This window comes from Carassius auratus, chromosome 35 (assembly GCF_003368295.1).
Source record: "Carassius auratus strain Wakin chromosome 35, ASM336829v1, whole genome shotgun sequence".
Taxonomy (NCBI): Eukaryota; Metazoa; Chordata; class Actinopteri; order Cypriniformes; family Cyprinidae; genus Carassius; species Carassius auratus.
Genome location: NC_039277.1, coordinates 10,390,356 through 10,407,205, shown reverse-complemented (window position 1 = coordinate 10,407,205; position 16,850 = coordinate 10,390,356). Strand labels below are relative to the sequence as shown.

Here is a 16,850-nt window from a genome sequence, read left to right as displayed (position 1 = left end):
ATTTTTTTACTTGGATGGCTCTTTCCATGAACACTGTTTAGTCTGTTTTAATTGTATTTTTGTAATATAATAATAATAATAATAATAACAACAGTAATAATTGTTAGTAGTAGGAGTAGTAGTAATAAATAATTTCCTTAAATTATAATTATAAAATTCCCTTATTTTAATGACAATCTGTGATTGAGATTAAAAGAGCACAACGATTCTGATTATTTCAAATAATCTCAGTTAGATTAAATAATCTTGACAGGCCTGTGTCCCAGATTCTTGACCTTTATGTCACTGCTGCCTTAATATCTCCTGTTCTGTTCTGTATGTAGTGTGTATGACTGAATCACTTCTCTTATTTTCGCTGTAGTGATTCTGAGTCCATTTGGACTGAACGGGACATTGACTGGTCAGTCCTTCAAACGGTCCGACCCTCCGACACAGAAGCTCATTGAAGAATGGAACCAGTTCTATCCCATCAGCCCGACCTCCAAGGAGAGCACAGAGGACAAAATGGAGGACATCGACTGGGAAGATGACTCTCTGGCAGCAGTGGAAGTGCTTGTCGGTGAGTTGGAACAAAATATATTTTACTTAAAAGGCTGGTTAATAAACCAGTTGCATTGTGGGAACATTACATATTCACTGAAATTACTGGTCAAATGTAATATATAGTGTGCATATAGTTTTCATCTGTAGTATTTTTTTTTGTTAATTTGTGGCTGTTTCTCCAGGTGGTGTGCGCATGGTGTATCCTGCATGTCTGGTGTTAGTCCCGCAGTCAGGCATCCCCACTGTAACACCTATGGGGTCCTCGCACTGCACTGCTGTCTATTCAAATGGCCATCAAGTGCCTACTTCAAACCGTGACCCTGCCATCTCTTCAGTGACCCTGACTCCTCCCACCTCACCTGAGGAGGCTCAGACAGGTAAACATGCCTCAACCTTGACACAAACCCATGCCCATCTCATGGCCAGCATTACACTCTCAAACTTTTTGTCTTTTTTTTCTTTCTCTAGTTCACTCTCACTCTGCACAGAAGTGGATGCGGTTGCCTGTGGCGATGGATGGATTCAGTGTTGACAGCACCAGTCATCACGGTGGCAAGATTCCACGCAGGATGGCAAGTCAGGTGGTTGAGAGTGTTTGGCAGGAGTGCAACATCAACCGAGCTCAGAACAAGTAAGTGTGCTCGGAAATCCTCAGAGGAGTTCAAAGTAAATCTTAATCAGATAATCACGTTTCAGTCATGATAGATCTACAATGCACTGTTACTGGTACAATGCATATCTGAGCCACATAATGTTTTATTACTGATAACTGAGGGGAGAAACAACAATTAGGAGTGATCAAGATTAGTTGTCACACAGGGAACTTTTCACAAGGGCTTTGTCTGTAAGGTTTAAAGTCAGATTTGCACAAATGTGTGAAAGGTTTGTGATGGTGAAGAAATTTTCCCACCGGTTAATCGGCATATGACAACACTGGCAATACCGGTATCACCATGGGGGCGTTCCCTCTTTTCCTCCGCTTTCAAATGGCTTTAAAGCGCCGTGTGCATTTTACTTTCACTTTTGAATTAGCGGCAGTTTGGCATCAATTGATTGAATGCAACAACAAAATACAACATCAAACTTGCTTTAGCCTATTTATAAAACATAGAGCTTACATTAACCAAACAAAAAAAATACACCCTGCTATATGGCAGGTTTTGCCTAATATAAAATAACAAATAACCTGCATAGTTTAAAAATAGGTATACAAAACTGGAAATAGGCAAAGTAAACATGCATGATATACAACCAAATAAATAAGAAGCGTAGAACGTTTATGAGCAAAATGAGGAATAAAGCTTGGAGGCACGGCATACATCAATAAAATACACAGTTTAAATACAGAAGAAGAAAAAAATCAGCAAACGTTGTGGAACCAATTAAATAAGAAACTAATGTTTTAACAGTCTTCCAAAATCACCTCAGATAAAGGGAAAAAGTCAACAGCTATTCAAAATCCAAAATATTGCCAAACAGGTGCTTTTGCATTTCCTAAATCATCCGCCATAGTCTTGTCTGTCTCACCTCACTCTTCTTGTCAGTCAGCTTTCCTCACTGGATACTGGTTGTTCGGCATGCTGCATTGAGCAACTGCGTTCAGTTTTTACTTGTAGTGCCTGTTCTTTACTGAACTAAATTATTTTTATTACTATAAAAAAAATCTAAACAATGCTGGGGGTCGGTGACGCGGTGGTCAAGTGATGTAACCACAGTGTATCTCCATCAGCATAGTCTATCGCAGCAAGCCTAATGTGTGATTGTTTAATATGCTTTTAAACGTCAGTTCAATCCACTTTGGGAACAGTTTTTGAAACTACAAGTTAAGCTGATAATCTTATCATTGATTGTACTACCTATAATGGCATATCTGCCTTTGTTCAAAAAGGTTAATGTGTTCAATAAAATCTTTTTTCCTGGGTAAATATTCATAAACATTTGTGTAACTATAACTTAGCAGTATGTATACAGAATTTGACATTCAAAATTAAACTGACGCTGGGAGATATTTACTGGAGTAAAACACAACTAGCCTCAGCAAAGTACCATAGATTTTGTGATTTAGAAACCATTCAGAAGATTCAGAGAGTTTGAATCCAATCTTGTTTCATTGTGTCTTTGCAGACGGAAATTCTCTGCTACAGCCTCCAATGGGACCAGCGAGGAGGAGACGCTGATGAAAGTGGGCTCCTGGGACTTTGTCGACTCCACACAGAGATCAAGCTGCAACTGTTCGAGGTACAGACATGAACATTTACTCAGTCCTGTATTCTCACAGGCTGTCGTTGTTTAACCATCCCACACTGCTGCTGCTGTTGCCACCACTAATCACTTTTCAGCCTGTGTAGTGTCTGTCACTCTGAAAATGACAGGCAATACATTTGTCACGGAGTATTAAATATGCTCTTTGTGAAAACCGAGTGATGGTGTTAAGGTGTCATAAGCTCTGCTCTGATTTATTTTATTTGCCTTTCTGATAAAGAGAAGAAATTAGCTTGCTTAGATATTCATAGTCTGCATGTGTTGTGCAGAAACAAGAAACAAATTAAATTATTGCTTATTTAAAAAAAAGAAAAACGCTCGAACCTCTCTTTTAAATACATGTAAAACACTGTGAAATGTTAAAAACTGAAGTTTTCTGTCTTTGTGATGTGAGTGCTTGTTGTGAAAGCCTTGCGTTTTTATGGGAGGGTTGAAAAGCGTGTATTTAAAGCCTTCATTTATAGCTACAGGCTTGTGTGTTGAGATACTATGGAGCTTGAGAAGGTGACTGCCTCTCAAGATCAACATTATAAACAAGACATTGTACAAGGAAAGCCACAGGGAATCTCTGGCAGCTGCTGTGCTTTACATGTCTGATAAAGTGTGGACACACGTTATCAGGTCAGACAGACTCTGATATTAGAGGAGCGCTTGTTGTTAAAAGGGTGGTTTCTTAAACCTGTCCTTGGACTCGACAAACAGAGAATCTTTATTCAAACTGTTTTTTCAAGGATCCAATAATAGTTTGAAAATTCTAAATAATGAGCTAATTAACAAACTGTTACATTTTCCTGTTACGAGTCTCAAAACATTAAACCTGAAAAGAAATGTTATGAACTCTCACAGTGAAAAGAGGGGAATATAAAATAAGATTTCTGGTAATAGGTTTCTTATTAATGATGTCATCAGTTCATAATTCATGTATCTGTTGTTAAAATATTTCTTTATCTTATTAGGCACAAAACGCTGAAGCAGAGAGCAGGCAGCACGCCTGGTCAGCCACCCACTGCCGGACAGACGCAGCAGTCAACCATCAAGCACAAAGCTGGGGAGAAGCCCGAAAAGGGCGACAAGCAGCAGAAACGCCCGCAGACGCCCTTCCACCATCGCAACTCAGTCTGTGAAGATGTCTCCATGGAAACCGATGCTTCTGCGGGCCAGCGGTTGGCTCTAAGAGGTCAAGAGGGTGGACGGTTTCCAGGACTTCGCCCAACTGATGTGAGCACTGGCTCAAAACCTCCACAACTGCACAGCGGGGGCGGGGCTACCATAGATAGCAATGGCTCGACGGAGATGGTCGGCTCTCCTCAGCCACCACCACTGAGCCCTCACCCTTGTGAACGTGGCGAGGAAGCCTCGGATGGCATTAAGAACCCCTCCACACCACACAGCCAACATTTTTACCCTCCTTCCGCAGAGCCATGCCTCCTGCCCCAAAAAGGCCCAGATGATGCCCGTTTGGAGCCCCTCACCCAACCTTTTCCCCCTGCATACCCTGAGCCCCTGGAACCCACCCCGTACATCAGTGCAGCAGTAAACCTGGATGACGATGGGAGTCACGCGCCGTGGAGATTCTTCAACCTGCCCCGTAGGAAAGATGCAGAGGTTCCCACGCCATCACTACCAGGAGATAAACTCAGAGAAGAGGTCTCACTTGGAGCTGAAGGGATTATGTCTGTTACTGAGTGAGTATCACAGATTATTTCACACACACACTTTAATGCACTTACTTGAAGGTAAATAATGTAATTTCTGAGCCACCGAGCAAAAAAACAAACTCTTCCCTCTGTCTACCATTGATTGGGCGAACAGACAACTATATGTAAATGATTTCTGGTATGATTAGACATTGTTCAACAGGGTGAGCCAGTTTACTGAATACTGAATCGATGTTGATATTGGGTTGTTATACCCATTGATCTGATAACCTGATTTCTGAACAGTCCATGTTTGCAGCTCTTTGATTGGGGAGAGACCTTTTGTGATCGTTGTGATTTTTGGCTGCAATGTTTTCAAAAGAACAAGGAAAAAAATTATGTTTTCCTTCATATATCCCCTTGTAGACGCATTTTGTTTATATTCGCTTTTAAAACCTCCCTGAAGTCTCAAACAATGCAGCGAGCTGAAAGTGCATATCTTTAGGATATAGAGGTCTTTGTAACCTGTAAAAAGCCAGGGGGATAGCATTGTGCATTTGCGTTGTGTTATAATGGCTTAAGTAACAGTGTTTCTAAGTGAGAGTGGGACCACCCTGTGGACCCCCTTAATCCCTTTCGCTCACGGCTTTTTATTTCCAGCAGCCAGAGTTTGAGCCCCCAATACCAAACCCCAAATGCCCTTGTCCGTTTATGAACTGTTTGTTTGAAATGGCTATGATGTAGCCTCGTGCTCTGCATGCTCAAACAGACACATAAACACACTCTTGTTTTGTGTAGATTGCTCTTTCTCTGAGTGCACACACCATGTTAATCTCTCATGATGCGCCCTTTTGACATCATACTTCACTAATGTGCAGGCCCAGCACTGTTGTGAACTAGGAGATTATGGGCCCATTTCACACATGCATACAAACACTCAGGGGTTTAAGTGGGGATTTAGAGTAGAAATGAACATGGTATATGTTTAACTAGGAGTGGAATGGTACATGTTTTTCACTGTTTGTTTCATGGTTTAGTAGGGGTGTGACGGTTAGTATATAACCGTGAGACCGACGGTTATAGTTGAACACCGTCATTGGAACTCTATAACCGCCAAAACCGTGTCATTAAAATATTTTTTACAAACATTTTTTATCAAAAATTATTTTCATTTTTTAGATAAGATCATAAGATATATGATATATCGGGAGACATGGTTTTTACCACTTAATGAAGTTTTGTAAATCGTCAGACATGATATTTACCACTTCATAAAATTTTGCTTTGTAGAAAACCTTTCTTAAAAACGAATTTCGTTTTGTACAAATTTTATCTTAATTTTAATAAATGTTTCATCAACCAATTGCATGTATTTTAATAAATAAAAAGCAAGTAAAGCAGACAATGATAACCGTGACATGAAAGCACCAGCGCGCCGCGTTCACTTGCACTGCACTGTGAACTAGAGCGCATCTCATCGTAAATGAAACTCAGCGTAGGCCTATGCCTCATACTTTAGCATTAAATATCTTTGCTGCATCCTTTCTAGAACAGACAATGGCTTTTTTTTTTTGCGGCTCGAATCAGCAAAGCATTGCATCGCCATAGACCGCAAAACAAGCAGCGGATGGCGGGCGGGTGCGGCTTTGAAATTTGCTCTATGATTTCCATGAAGCAAAAAACGAGGACGGAATCTCGAAATCCAGTCATGAAAATGAAACTTGCATTTTAATATGGACAGTCATGGAATTTGCCAAAGTTAGCATAAAATAATCAAATCAAATCTCCATATGGACCAGTATCTGTAAATGTTAAGCCGCAAAAGTTGTTTAAAATATAAATCCGTGTTCTGTGCGTCTCTGTGTGAATTAATGAATGGCAGAGACGTTGCAGGTTTGTTTACTACATAGACTGAAGCGCATGACGCTTGCATTAATTTCAGCATCTGAGCTTCAGAGTTCTCTCTCCTTCAAGCGATCTGAACTTTTCAGCTCATCTCAATGGACAGACAGCGCACATGTATTTGACACTCTGTAAACTCTTTGTGAATGCGCATGACTCACCGTCACTTTACTGATAGCGCTGTTTCTCACACATGCAAAGAGAGAGAGAGCGAGACTCTTACCACGCTTAAACAACACGCTATATGTAAACTATTCTTTGTTGTCTTCTCCTGTCAAAATAATGGATTAAATTTAGAAATATTCATATTCATTTTCGAACAAGCAGAAGACATACCAGTTTCTCCGGTAATGGGCGGAGCTAATGGGCAAATGGCAATGGCTTTTTTTTTGCGGCTCGCATCAGCAAAGCATTGCATCGCCATAGACCCCAAAACAATCAGCGGATGGCGGGCGGGTGCGGCTTTGAAATTTGCTCAAAAAACGTTGGTGCGAATGATGAGTTTTGTGACAGATCTCCTTAATAAACGGAGGTCTGAAATCTCTGCCCCTTTACCGATCAGAGCGCGCGCTGACACGGAGTTAACCCGCTATCTCCAAGAACAACCAATTGACTTGGACCCCCCCCCGACGGTTATGTTATGAACCGTCACATTTGACTCACGTCATAACCGTCATCACCAATTCTGAAACCGGCACACCCCTATGGTTTAGAGTGACTGTTTCGGTACGGTTTGGTATGTGCTAAGTTTATGGAAAAACTATACTAAAAAAAGGAAAGAATAGTCTTAACTACAAGCAACAACACAAATAAATAGTAGAGTAAAGATACAAATAAAATAACCATGATTTTCAGTGTTTTTTTTTGTGAGGTCTAGCATTAGTTTTTAGGTACAAAAATGTAGTCATTTTCAAACAAGATTCAGCCAGCTTTGTGCCCGTTCTGAGGTGTGGGTTTGCGCGCTTCGGATGAGCGCACGCACAAATGTGAAAGTAATTTTTTTAAAAATTTTCTTGGAAAATAAAAAATCACTTTAACTTCTTAAAGTGACCAGCAATTTTAGCAGTAAATAAAGTAATGTCGCAAATCAGAAAATGTCATTTTAACATCAGTGTGAACATACAAACAAACAAAAAGATAATGACACTATAATTTTATATCATTGTAACTTTGCTTTCCATACACTAAGTACCGTGTTTTCCGGACTATAAGTCACACTTTTTTTCATAGTTTGGTTGGTCCTGCGACTTAGTCAGGTGCGACTTGTTTACCAAAATTAATTTGACATGAACCAAGAGAAATGAACCAAGAGAAAACATTTCCGTCTACAGACGCAAGAGGGCGCTCTGTGCTGCTCATTGATCCTCTAGTCTACCACTGAGCAGCATAGAGCGCCCTCTCGTGGCTGTAGATGGTAATGTTTTCTCTTGGTGCTTGGTTCTAAATAAATGCGACTTCTAGTCCAGTGCGACTTATGTTTTTTTCCTCATCGTGACGTATTTTTGGACTGATGCGACTTATACTCAGGTGCAACTTATAGTCCAAAAAAATACGGTAATTCTTCATATACCACAGCAAAAACTATTACACCAAACATGATTAAAGTGAACAGTCAATAAAAAAGCACAATTGACAAGCATAGATAAAATAAACAGTAGTATTCAGCTATAGAAATGTAATAATTAAGTGTACAATTACACTACATTGTACACTGTATTAAATTCAGATTAATCTTTGTTATAGCGGTTTTGTTATTTGATTAAAATTGACATATTCAGATGCATTTATTTATAGGGTACCGTCCCTTTAAAACTGACTGCAGGCATCCAGTATAATGATACACATCTGATTTCCGGAAACTTTTCATGGATCTTCGTCTGTGGAATTTTGGAAATATTCCAAGCTGGAAACTTACCAGGAATTGATGGGAATTTTGGGCAATGTATGGGAATTAATTGGGAATTTTGGGAAATTATATACAAACATGAATATAAACATTTTGTTTGATCTAAGCTGACATGCATGCAAACTAATACAAATTTTAAAAATAAAATCTTTGGGTTTTTGGGGGAATCTGTGATGCTTTTTTTCAAGATTTATTGATGAATATAAACGTAAGAATAGTGTTTATTCAAAATAGAAATCTTTTCTAAAAATGTTAGTCTTTACTCTTTTTATTAATTTAACATCCTTGTTGAATACAAGTTATACATTTCTTAAAAAAAGAGGGAAAAAAATTATAAATATATTTTTATATAAATATATTCTTATATATTCCCATTGAAAGTTTCCAGTCTTGAAAATTCCCATAATTTTGCAACACCAGTTGGGATTGATGTCAAAAGTAACATGAGAATATAAAGTCGATATGTGTGAAATGGACCTATAATTGCATAAGGGCTAGTTTTGGACTAGTTTTGAGAAGCAAGTGGGCAGGATTTTTGAAACCCTGGCAACCCTGATCTGAACGCACGTTTCTAATCACAGGAGCGCCTTTACTGACGAGATGCGTATGATAATCGCATTCGATTTTTTGCACAGCCATATTTATAACCGTAATCTTGGGGGGTAGACTCATTTAAAATAATGCACATATCAGGTTTTAGCCAGGTTTCTGTCAAACAGAGCACATCTAGGTTATGATCAGTGATCGTACCATTTACAAAAAGTGCTTTCGTAGAAAGGGACCTGATATTCAATAAGCCAAGCTTTATCACTTGTTTATCTGAATTGCATCTGTTTTTTATTTGTTGAACATCAATTAAATTGTTACTCTTAAATTGGTTTGGATGTTTTTTTGTATTTGTCCACAACATGGCGGCAGTGCAAAAACAATACTACAGCAAGAATAAAAGTCACGCTGCCTACGCTGGAGGGGGTGTGGACAAGTCTTAACTTTTATAAAGAATGTATTTTAGGATTTGAGACTCTAGTCTTTGGAACTTTACAGATCTTCTTTATGCACAAAAAGCTTGTAACACTCCAAAGAGAAGAGAAAAATTGAAATGCAGTTTCCTTTAATAATAAACAGTGCGAAATAAGGTTATGTTCATATGCATGCTCAGCACTAGGTGCGTTTACATGGACACTTTTTGCTTCCATTGGAATGAATTCATTCTGATTGACGAATTCGAATGTAGTGTTTACATGAACACTAAATCAGGTTTATATGCACATTTTTCACAAGCTTATGATCGGATTTACTCTTTTGACATGATCACACTGCATGAATATACAGAGTTTCCCACTGTTGTCACTTGCTGTTTTAAAAAGATCACGTGATATTTATATACTTGGGGTTCTAGTTAGGCGACAACCAGCACATGAACTGTTGTGCAGTGCTGCTTACTTAAAAAAATAAAAATAAATAGTTGTATGTTGATGAGAGTCTTATGCTGTGTTCACACCAAACGTGAATAGAGCGTCTGGCATGAATGATTTCAATGTTAAGTCAATGTAAAGACACGTTAACGAGTGTATGGAGGTCTTGCTGCACGAATGAGGTTTTTAGCGTGGTAGGCGCGAATTTGCCTCATTTGCGTGTCTAGTTCGCGTTATGTGCGAATGGTGCATTTGTGCAATTTATGTGTTTGACGCGAATTCGGGTCTGCCGCCCGAGTTGAAAAATTTAAACTTTGGCATCAATTTGCGCCGCGTTAACCAATCAGGGGCCTGCTCAGGAGTCACTCATTCAACATGGAGGAACAACTGATGTTGTCAGTGAGCAGTCAACCGGAGCTTTATGACACAAGTATCACACACAAGTTCATATTTCAGGAATAAAAAAGACCTCGCTTGGAAGAGTGTGTTGTAAATACACATTTAACTTTTGAGTCACGTACACGTTTATCGACCCGCGGCCTTTCCGCTGTTTTTTACAACTATTTTCCCCCTAATATAGCCTACAGCTACTTTTGGCTAACAAGATATTTATTCAGAGGATGTGTGCAGGAAAAAGTGGAAAAGCCCTGAATGCTCTATCAACATCAGCAATCTTGCAAACAGACAACTGCCTAGCACTTGCCCCTCCCACAAGAAGCATATTTCGTCTCGGACGCGCGTCAATTTCGCTTCAATCTTTTGCTTATTACGTGCGTCTATTTTGGTCTAGACACGCGAATGCATTCAAAATGTTCAAGCGGCAAACTAGATGCTAATTTGACGCTCTATTTGCGTTTGGTGTGAACACAGCATTAAACAAGGACTCTGGTGGAATGTTGTCCTGCTCCACTTCACAAACGCTGAGTGAAAGGAGAGTTTTATAATGTCGGGATACTTATTTATAACACTTCATTCACCAGGAAGAACAGCTTGTTCCGCACGTCATATGTCATTACGCTATTTCTACATCACTACGCATGCACAGTACTTTCCAGTTTCGGTTTTCAATCCGATCAACTGTTTAAATGTCCTCTCGCTCAGAATACTAAAGGAATAAACCACCCCTTAAAATCAGATAAAAATTTTTGTTGGATCTAGCCAATTCAATCAGAATGAAGTGAGACTTTTTTTATTCTGATTGTGCTTCTAGTCCTATTACAATCGGATTAGTAAGGTCCACGTAAACACAGCTACTGACACTCTTGCAACATGCACCAACCCTTCAGACTTCCAGGAAAAGCACCAAGGGAACTTGCCTCCCATGCGACTACTTTGATTTAAAAGCACAGTCATTTGACACCGGTGCCAGTGCTGTTTGATGACAGTCTCCAACATGTCACAGTCATGACATGTACACGTCGGCAGATATTCTTCACGCAAGTAAACATCTTATCTGCTTTCTCCAGAAATTTTAATCATTAAACGGTTACCCATACTGCAGCTTCCAAAAAACGTTAACTTGTTTTACTGCACCTTGATCTGTATTTGTGCTAATATGCATGATTAATATTCTTGTGCCTATACTTTTATTACTATATTCTGTGTTGCTTTGTTTCAAAAACAAAAACATTAGTTTTTTCATATAGTCCAAAATGTCACATCTATTAACATTAAATTGGGTTTGCTGAATTGGTTTAAGGGGGAACATTTGTTGGTTGTACTGATATTGGCCCTGTGTGAGAGTGTTTGGACACATTTCTGTGAATAATGTTTGTGTAGTATCAACTTTTCCTCTAAACCATTGCGAGTGAGTGCTATTGAAAGCAATGACTTTAGGCCCTCATAAATTCACCAAGCAGCAGTGTTATGACACAATGAAGCGTACACATTGCTCAGTCGTGCCGTTGTCTTCCTGGAAGAATTCTTGTTGATAGTATTAAGTTAAAAAAGAAGTGCCCCTAATCCCTCACTAGAAACAAAAAATGTCTGGTTTGAAAATGTTTTAGCATGTGTTCTTCATAAATATTTGATGTTTTAAATAATTCACATTCCTTCAACAATTTAAGATGTACGTTAACATTCCAGTACTTTGCATCTATAAGATTGTTGTTTGCCTGGAGTTGCCCAAGATCAGGAAAAAGTTTAGAGAGCTGTCACTGTGTTGAGATGTAATGGTATGCAGTGCAATCCCACTACGCAATTGGCTAGTGTCCTCTTTTGTCTGTTCTGCTGTTAGATGGCCAAGTGTAATCCCTGTGCTCTCTGGGGCCTCAAAATGGGTTTAATCTCTGGCCAGCACCACTGTTCGCTGTCACCCCCCATCAGAGCTACAGTGGTCTGATCTGTGTGAGATACATACCAATCAACCAACACAGTGGGATTTTACATAACATACATACATTAACAAATGAAGATTTGATGAGCAATAGAACTGTTTTTAGAATTTTAAAACTTGATAAAACTTTAAAGTGTTTAGACAGCATTATAATTTAATAACAGAAAACTGATATAGGTTTTCTATTATGCTATGAATGTTAATTTCACTAAAAAATAATCTTTTAATCCAAAATATTGCCCACTTGATTGGTCTGAGTAATATCACACACATCATCAAAATGTTTTTTTTTTTTTTTTTTTTTTTTTTTTTTTATGTATCAGTCGATATCAATAACTGTCAGAATAAATTTACTTTTTCTCTTTCAAGTTTAAAGTGAAAATTACCTGAACATTAATTGTGGTTTTGAACTACTATTTATGGTTAGGACACAACACTTCACATTTTATTTATTCTTTACACTCTTCTTGTCATTAAAAAAAAAAAAAATCTTACTAGAAAAAAAGGATTTCTTAGTTCATGCGTGTTTTGTCAGACAGCACAACAGGTTTGTTTTGCCTGATTTTGACTTATATCATCAGCAGTTTGCGGTGCAGGCTGCAATATAATTATATTTTTTGTACCTCAGAAATTAGGGATGCAATGATTCCATTTTTCAGAACCGATCCGATACTGAAAATTCTGAGTATCTACTGATACCAATTCAATCCGATACTAGCGCTTTTTTTTTTTTTTTTTAATCAATGTAGAATTTCTATACTTATCTGTGTTGACCTGATCACCACTCTTTGGTGTTAATCACAATCTACTACATATAGACAAATTAATTTTAATGAAAAATAACAAATTAAAATATATATATAATTATAATCTATGACAAAAATACTATACAGCAGCAAGAGATACTCTATATTCTAGAAAAGTCACGGGTGCACAATAAGTTTATAAAATCTGGTAAAATGTTACACATTGCTCTTTGTATTGTTGTAAAATACATTCATATAAAAACAAGTATATACATTAGGGCCGGGACTCGATTAAAAAAATTAATCTAATTAATTAGAGGCTTTGTAATTAATTAATCGCATTTTAATCGCAGATAAATATTTGACCTGAGAACAGTGAGAAGTAATTTTTTTTCACATGGATTTATAGTATACCATTGAATAATGACTGAATACATAAGCTTAAGCAACAAAATATTGTTTATTTTTGTTCAACCAAGTCTAGCCAGACCAGTGCAATTTTTGCCATGAAGTGTAGCAATAGCATATTCAGAAACAATTTAGAAATAGTACAGTTCAGAAATTCAGGAAGCTTATTGGTGCTGGAACCTTCTGTAAAGTGTTTTTTTTTTTTTTAAGTAAAACACAATACTGTCAATTACATTCAGAACATTGGAAACATTGACTATTAGAAAACATCTCTCTGTTGCTTCAGAGGCCATAACATACTAAGTCCAACTCTCAATAAGAGTTCAACATAAACTGTTGCACCAACAAAATAATACATAGTTCAACATAAAGTGTAAAGTCCACGCTAGCTGCTAAATGTTTTGCGTTGAGGTGATACTTGAGGCTCGATGTGCGCTGCGGTGATATGCGAACGCTAGTTGGTGCTTCAGTATAATCGGTCCGCCGAAACGCATCCAGTGAGAAACGTTCCGCCGTGCAAAAATAAGTTATTAAAAAATGCGGGAATTTTTTTTCTGTAATTAATTAATCTTAGTTAACGCGTTATTTTTTGTGTAATTAATTAATCTCAATTAATGCGTTAAAGTCCCGGCCCTAATATACATTTATATAGAAATATAAAATTTTTCTTTTAAATGTATAGCACAGTAATAAAGGCAGCAACATATCATAGATAGGACAGAACAAGAAAGACTATTAATAATCTTTGATTGCATATAAAGGTATTATAATACTAAAAGCGCTAACATATAGTGGCACAGAGCGCTTATGCGCATGCCGTGCTTTCTGTAGATATATTTATCATGTGTGTGAGACATGTTTTCACTTAGGTTTATTTTTGTGCTCTTGTTAAAGATGAGATGGTAGAATGCACATTGTGTTTGTATTCTTTATTTTATTAAAGCACAACATTTTGTTTATATTTTGAGTGCACTCAGATAAATGTAGACCCTTTGCAGTTACGAATGATGTATTACTCTTATGAGCAAAAATTACGGCGTATCCACTGAAAAAAATGCAAGTGATCACGCACATCTCCATGTCTTGATGTGTCTCCGCACAAACTATTGCTTATAGCGCACATTTATCTAGGTTTAACGTTTAAACATTGTAATATGCTTGACTGTTTTATATCTATGGATTTTAAGGCAAGTCATGATTATTTGAGAAGTCTAAATTGAACAAACATAGGCTCACTGTCTGCCGCTGGCTGCTTGGTTGTTACTTGGTAGTTGAAAATTTAAAGAAAACGTATATTTAACAACAAAAAATGCTCCAAACGTTTTTCTAAATTAACTAAAAAAAATAAAAGAATCACTTTGTAATTACACAAAACAGATATATTTTAATAGCTGAAACAGTAGTATAAGCTGTTAAGGAACTGTTTAGCCATACAGACCAGACACTAGAACATCCCTTCATTCAGACACAGTGGAAGATCTGATAAGAATCAGCGTAGAGGGGCCGAGTCTGGAAGAGTTAGCTGCCAGAGAGTGTGGCAAGCTGGTTTAGCCAAGGCCAAAGATCAAGAAGGCCAAAATACAGAGGTTGGCCATCCTAGGGGCATATGACTGCATTGGAGGATAGTCTATAAGATATTGAGCCATGAGATGTTCAGTTTGAAGCCCTTAAAACTCTTAATTTCGATTTTCTTTTTATTTCATTTATCTTGAGATGTTTTAAGTTTAAATTTCAGCTTAGTGAAGCACTTTTAGCACCACCACTTTTTCAGTAAGTTACCTTTCTTGTAGAATTGTGCTTCAAATAAAGAACTTTATGTTGACCAGAATGTTAGTTAATCATTTAGGCTAAAAGACAATATTGCCTATATGGACAGCGATCTAAAAAAAAAAAAATTCCCTTGTAAAACTGCGGTGTTAAATGCGATGAGGTCAAAAATTTGTGTGAACCCAACTTTTGTGCTGGTGTACCTAAGAAAAAAAAGTTTGGTGCAACAGTGCAAAAGGTTAGTCTACAACCCTAATAGATTTAGATCATGATTACCACTGTTAAAACCACACATATAGCACCTCAAAACCATGGTAAAAATTTTTACTACTGGTTTCAGGTGTTTGTATAAGAAAAACAGTAGTCTAAATATATTTAGTATAAATGGGTAAACACTATAGCTTAATCTAAAAATATATTATTTTTATATTCTATTGCTCATTAAATAAATGTCTATGTTAATGATATAGGCCTAATAAAAATACAGTAAATCTATGTTAAATGATGGCGATTTGTAGATTAAAAGCCTTAAGACTGTATTGCCATGGACATTGTTTCTCCTGTTTATCAGCATGGTTTCATCTGGCTTTAAACTAATTTAAATCAACGAGTCATTTGTGTTCTTCTACAAATTTAAGTGCTTCACACTAGATCCCACAGCGATGTTTAGTGGTCGCTTGACCGAGACACATCAAGTAAACTCGTCTGCTCTATTAAACCCGTGCTGCACTGCTGTTTGATCTTTGATCTGAGTGGATAAATGGTCCGTGGGGCAAACTCTTGTTATCGTTTTGAGTAAAATTATAAAGCCCTATGATGGTGTACAAGAAGTGTTATAATATTTTAGTCTAGGTTTGATCTATTTTTCTTTTGTCCTGTCCAGGTTAATGGTTTCCTCCAAAAGACCGCTCAAGGTCTCAGATGAACGGATCCAGACGTACCTGCAGCGACAGAACCAGCACCTGGCTGCAGCCATCACAGACGGCGACCATGAGCCTGAGGTCGACCCCTACGCCTTTGTCGATGGAGATGTTAAGTTCACCTTCTCTGATAAGAAAGACAAAGCGGGGGGAGATAGAGAACCAGGGAAGAAACACAAGGTGAGCAAAGTTTTTTGCTAGAGATCCCATTATGGACTACTTCTTGGGTTAAACTAAAATTTTGGGGTTAGTAAGATTTTTTTTTCACGGTATTTTAAGCTCACAGAGGCTGCATCTAATTGATTAAATATACAGTAAAACAGTAATATTGTCAAAAATGATTAAAATGACAATGTTTTTTTAATTTTTATTTATTCCTGTGATGGCAAAGCTGAATTTACAGCAGCCATTACTCCAGCCTTCTGTGTCACATGATCCTTCAGAAATTATTCTCAAATTTTGATTTGGAGCTCAAGAAACATTATCATTGTTGAAAACTAGTTGTGCTGCTTAATATTTCTGTGAAAAACTGTGAAGCCGTTTAAAAGAACAGCATTTTTAAATATAAATCTTCTGTAACATTATAAATGTCTTTACTAGCACTTTTGATCAATTTAATGCATCCTTACTGAATAAAGGTATTAATTGAAAAAAATAAACGTAAATGTAAGGGTGCTGTTACTTTTCACAAGTTAGTTTCATTTTCCATTTGTTACAAAAGTAAAAAGGGTTGTGAATACCATTTCATCACATGGACTATTGTTCTATGCAAAAAGGATTTAGACACTGCAGATTCTCCATTGACAGTGTAGCATGTAATATGCTGGCGTCATGTCTGCTGTCTTCAGCTCATGGGAGATTCCCATCTGAGATCTGAATCTGACACCCTCAAATGTGGAGGGAAGCATAGAGGGGGTGATCAAGTCTCTCCCGTTCCAGTTGGATTTTCACACATACTTAAAGCGTCTTTTTGGCAGCTGCGTAGGATTAACAAAATTCAGCTTTGTGC

The 16,850-nt window shown here is 37.5% G+C and overlaps 1 protein-coding gene across 1 annotated transcript in view; it reads left to right on the top strand.

Annotated features, from left to right (window-relative positions):
• LOC113054348 (mediator of RNA polymerase II transcription subunit 13-like) overlaps positions 1-16,850 on the top strand; it is a 77,461-nt gene that overhangs the window by 43,112 nt on the left and 17,499 nt on the right. Inside the window, exons 5-10 of the mRNA XM_026219834.1 lie at positions 362-559; positions 726-920; positions 1,012-1,174; positions 2,668-2,781; positions 3,762-4,490; positions 15,805-16,021. Of these exons, the coding sequence (XP_026075619.1) occupies positions 362-559; positions 726-920; positions 1,012-1,174; positions 2,668-2,781; positions 3,762-4,490; positions 15,805-16,021 (1,616 nt within the window). The remainder of the gene's footprint in view (positions 1-361; positions 560-725; positions 921-1,011; positions 1,175-2,667; positions 2,782-3,761; positions 4,491-15,804; positions 16,022-16,850) is intronic.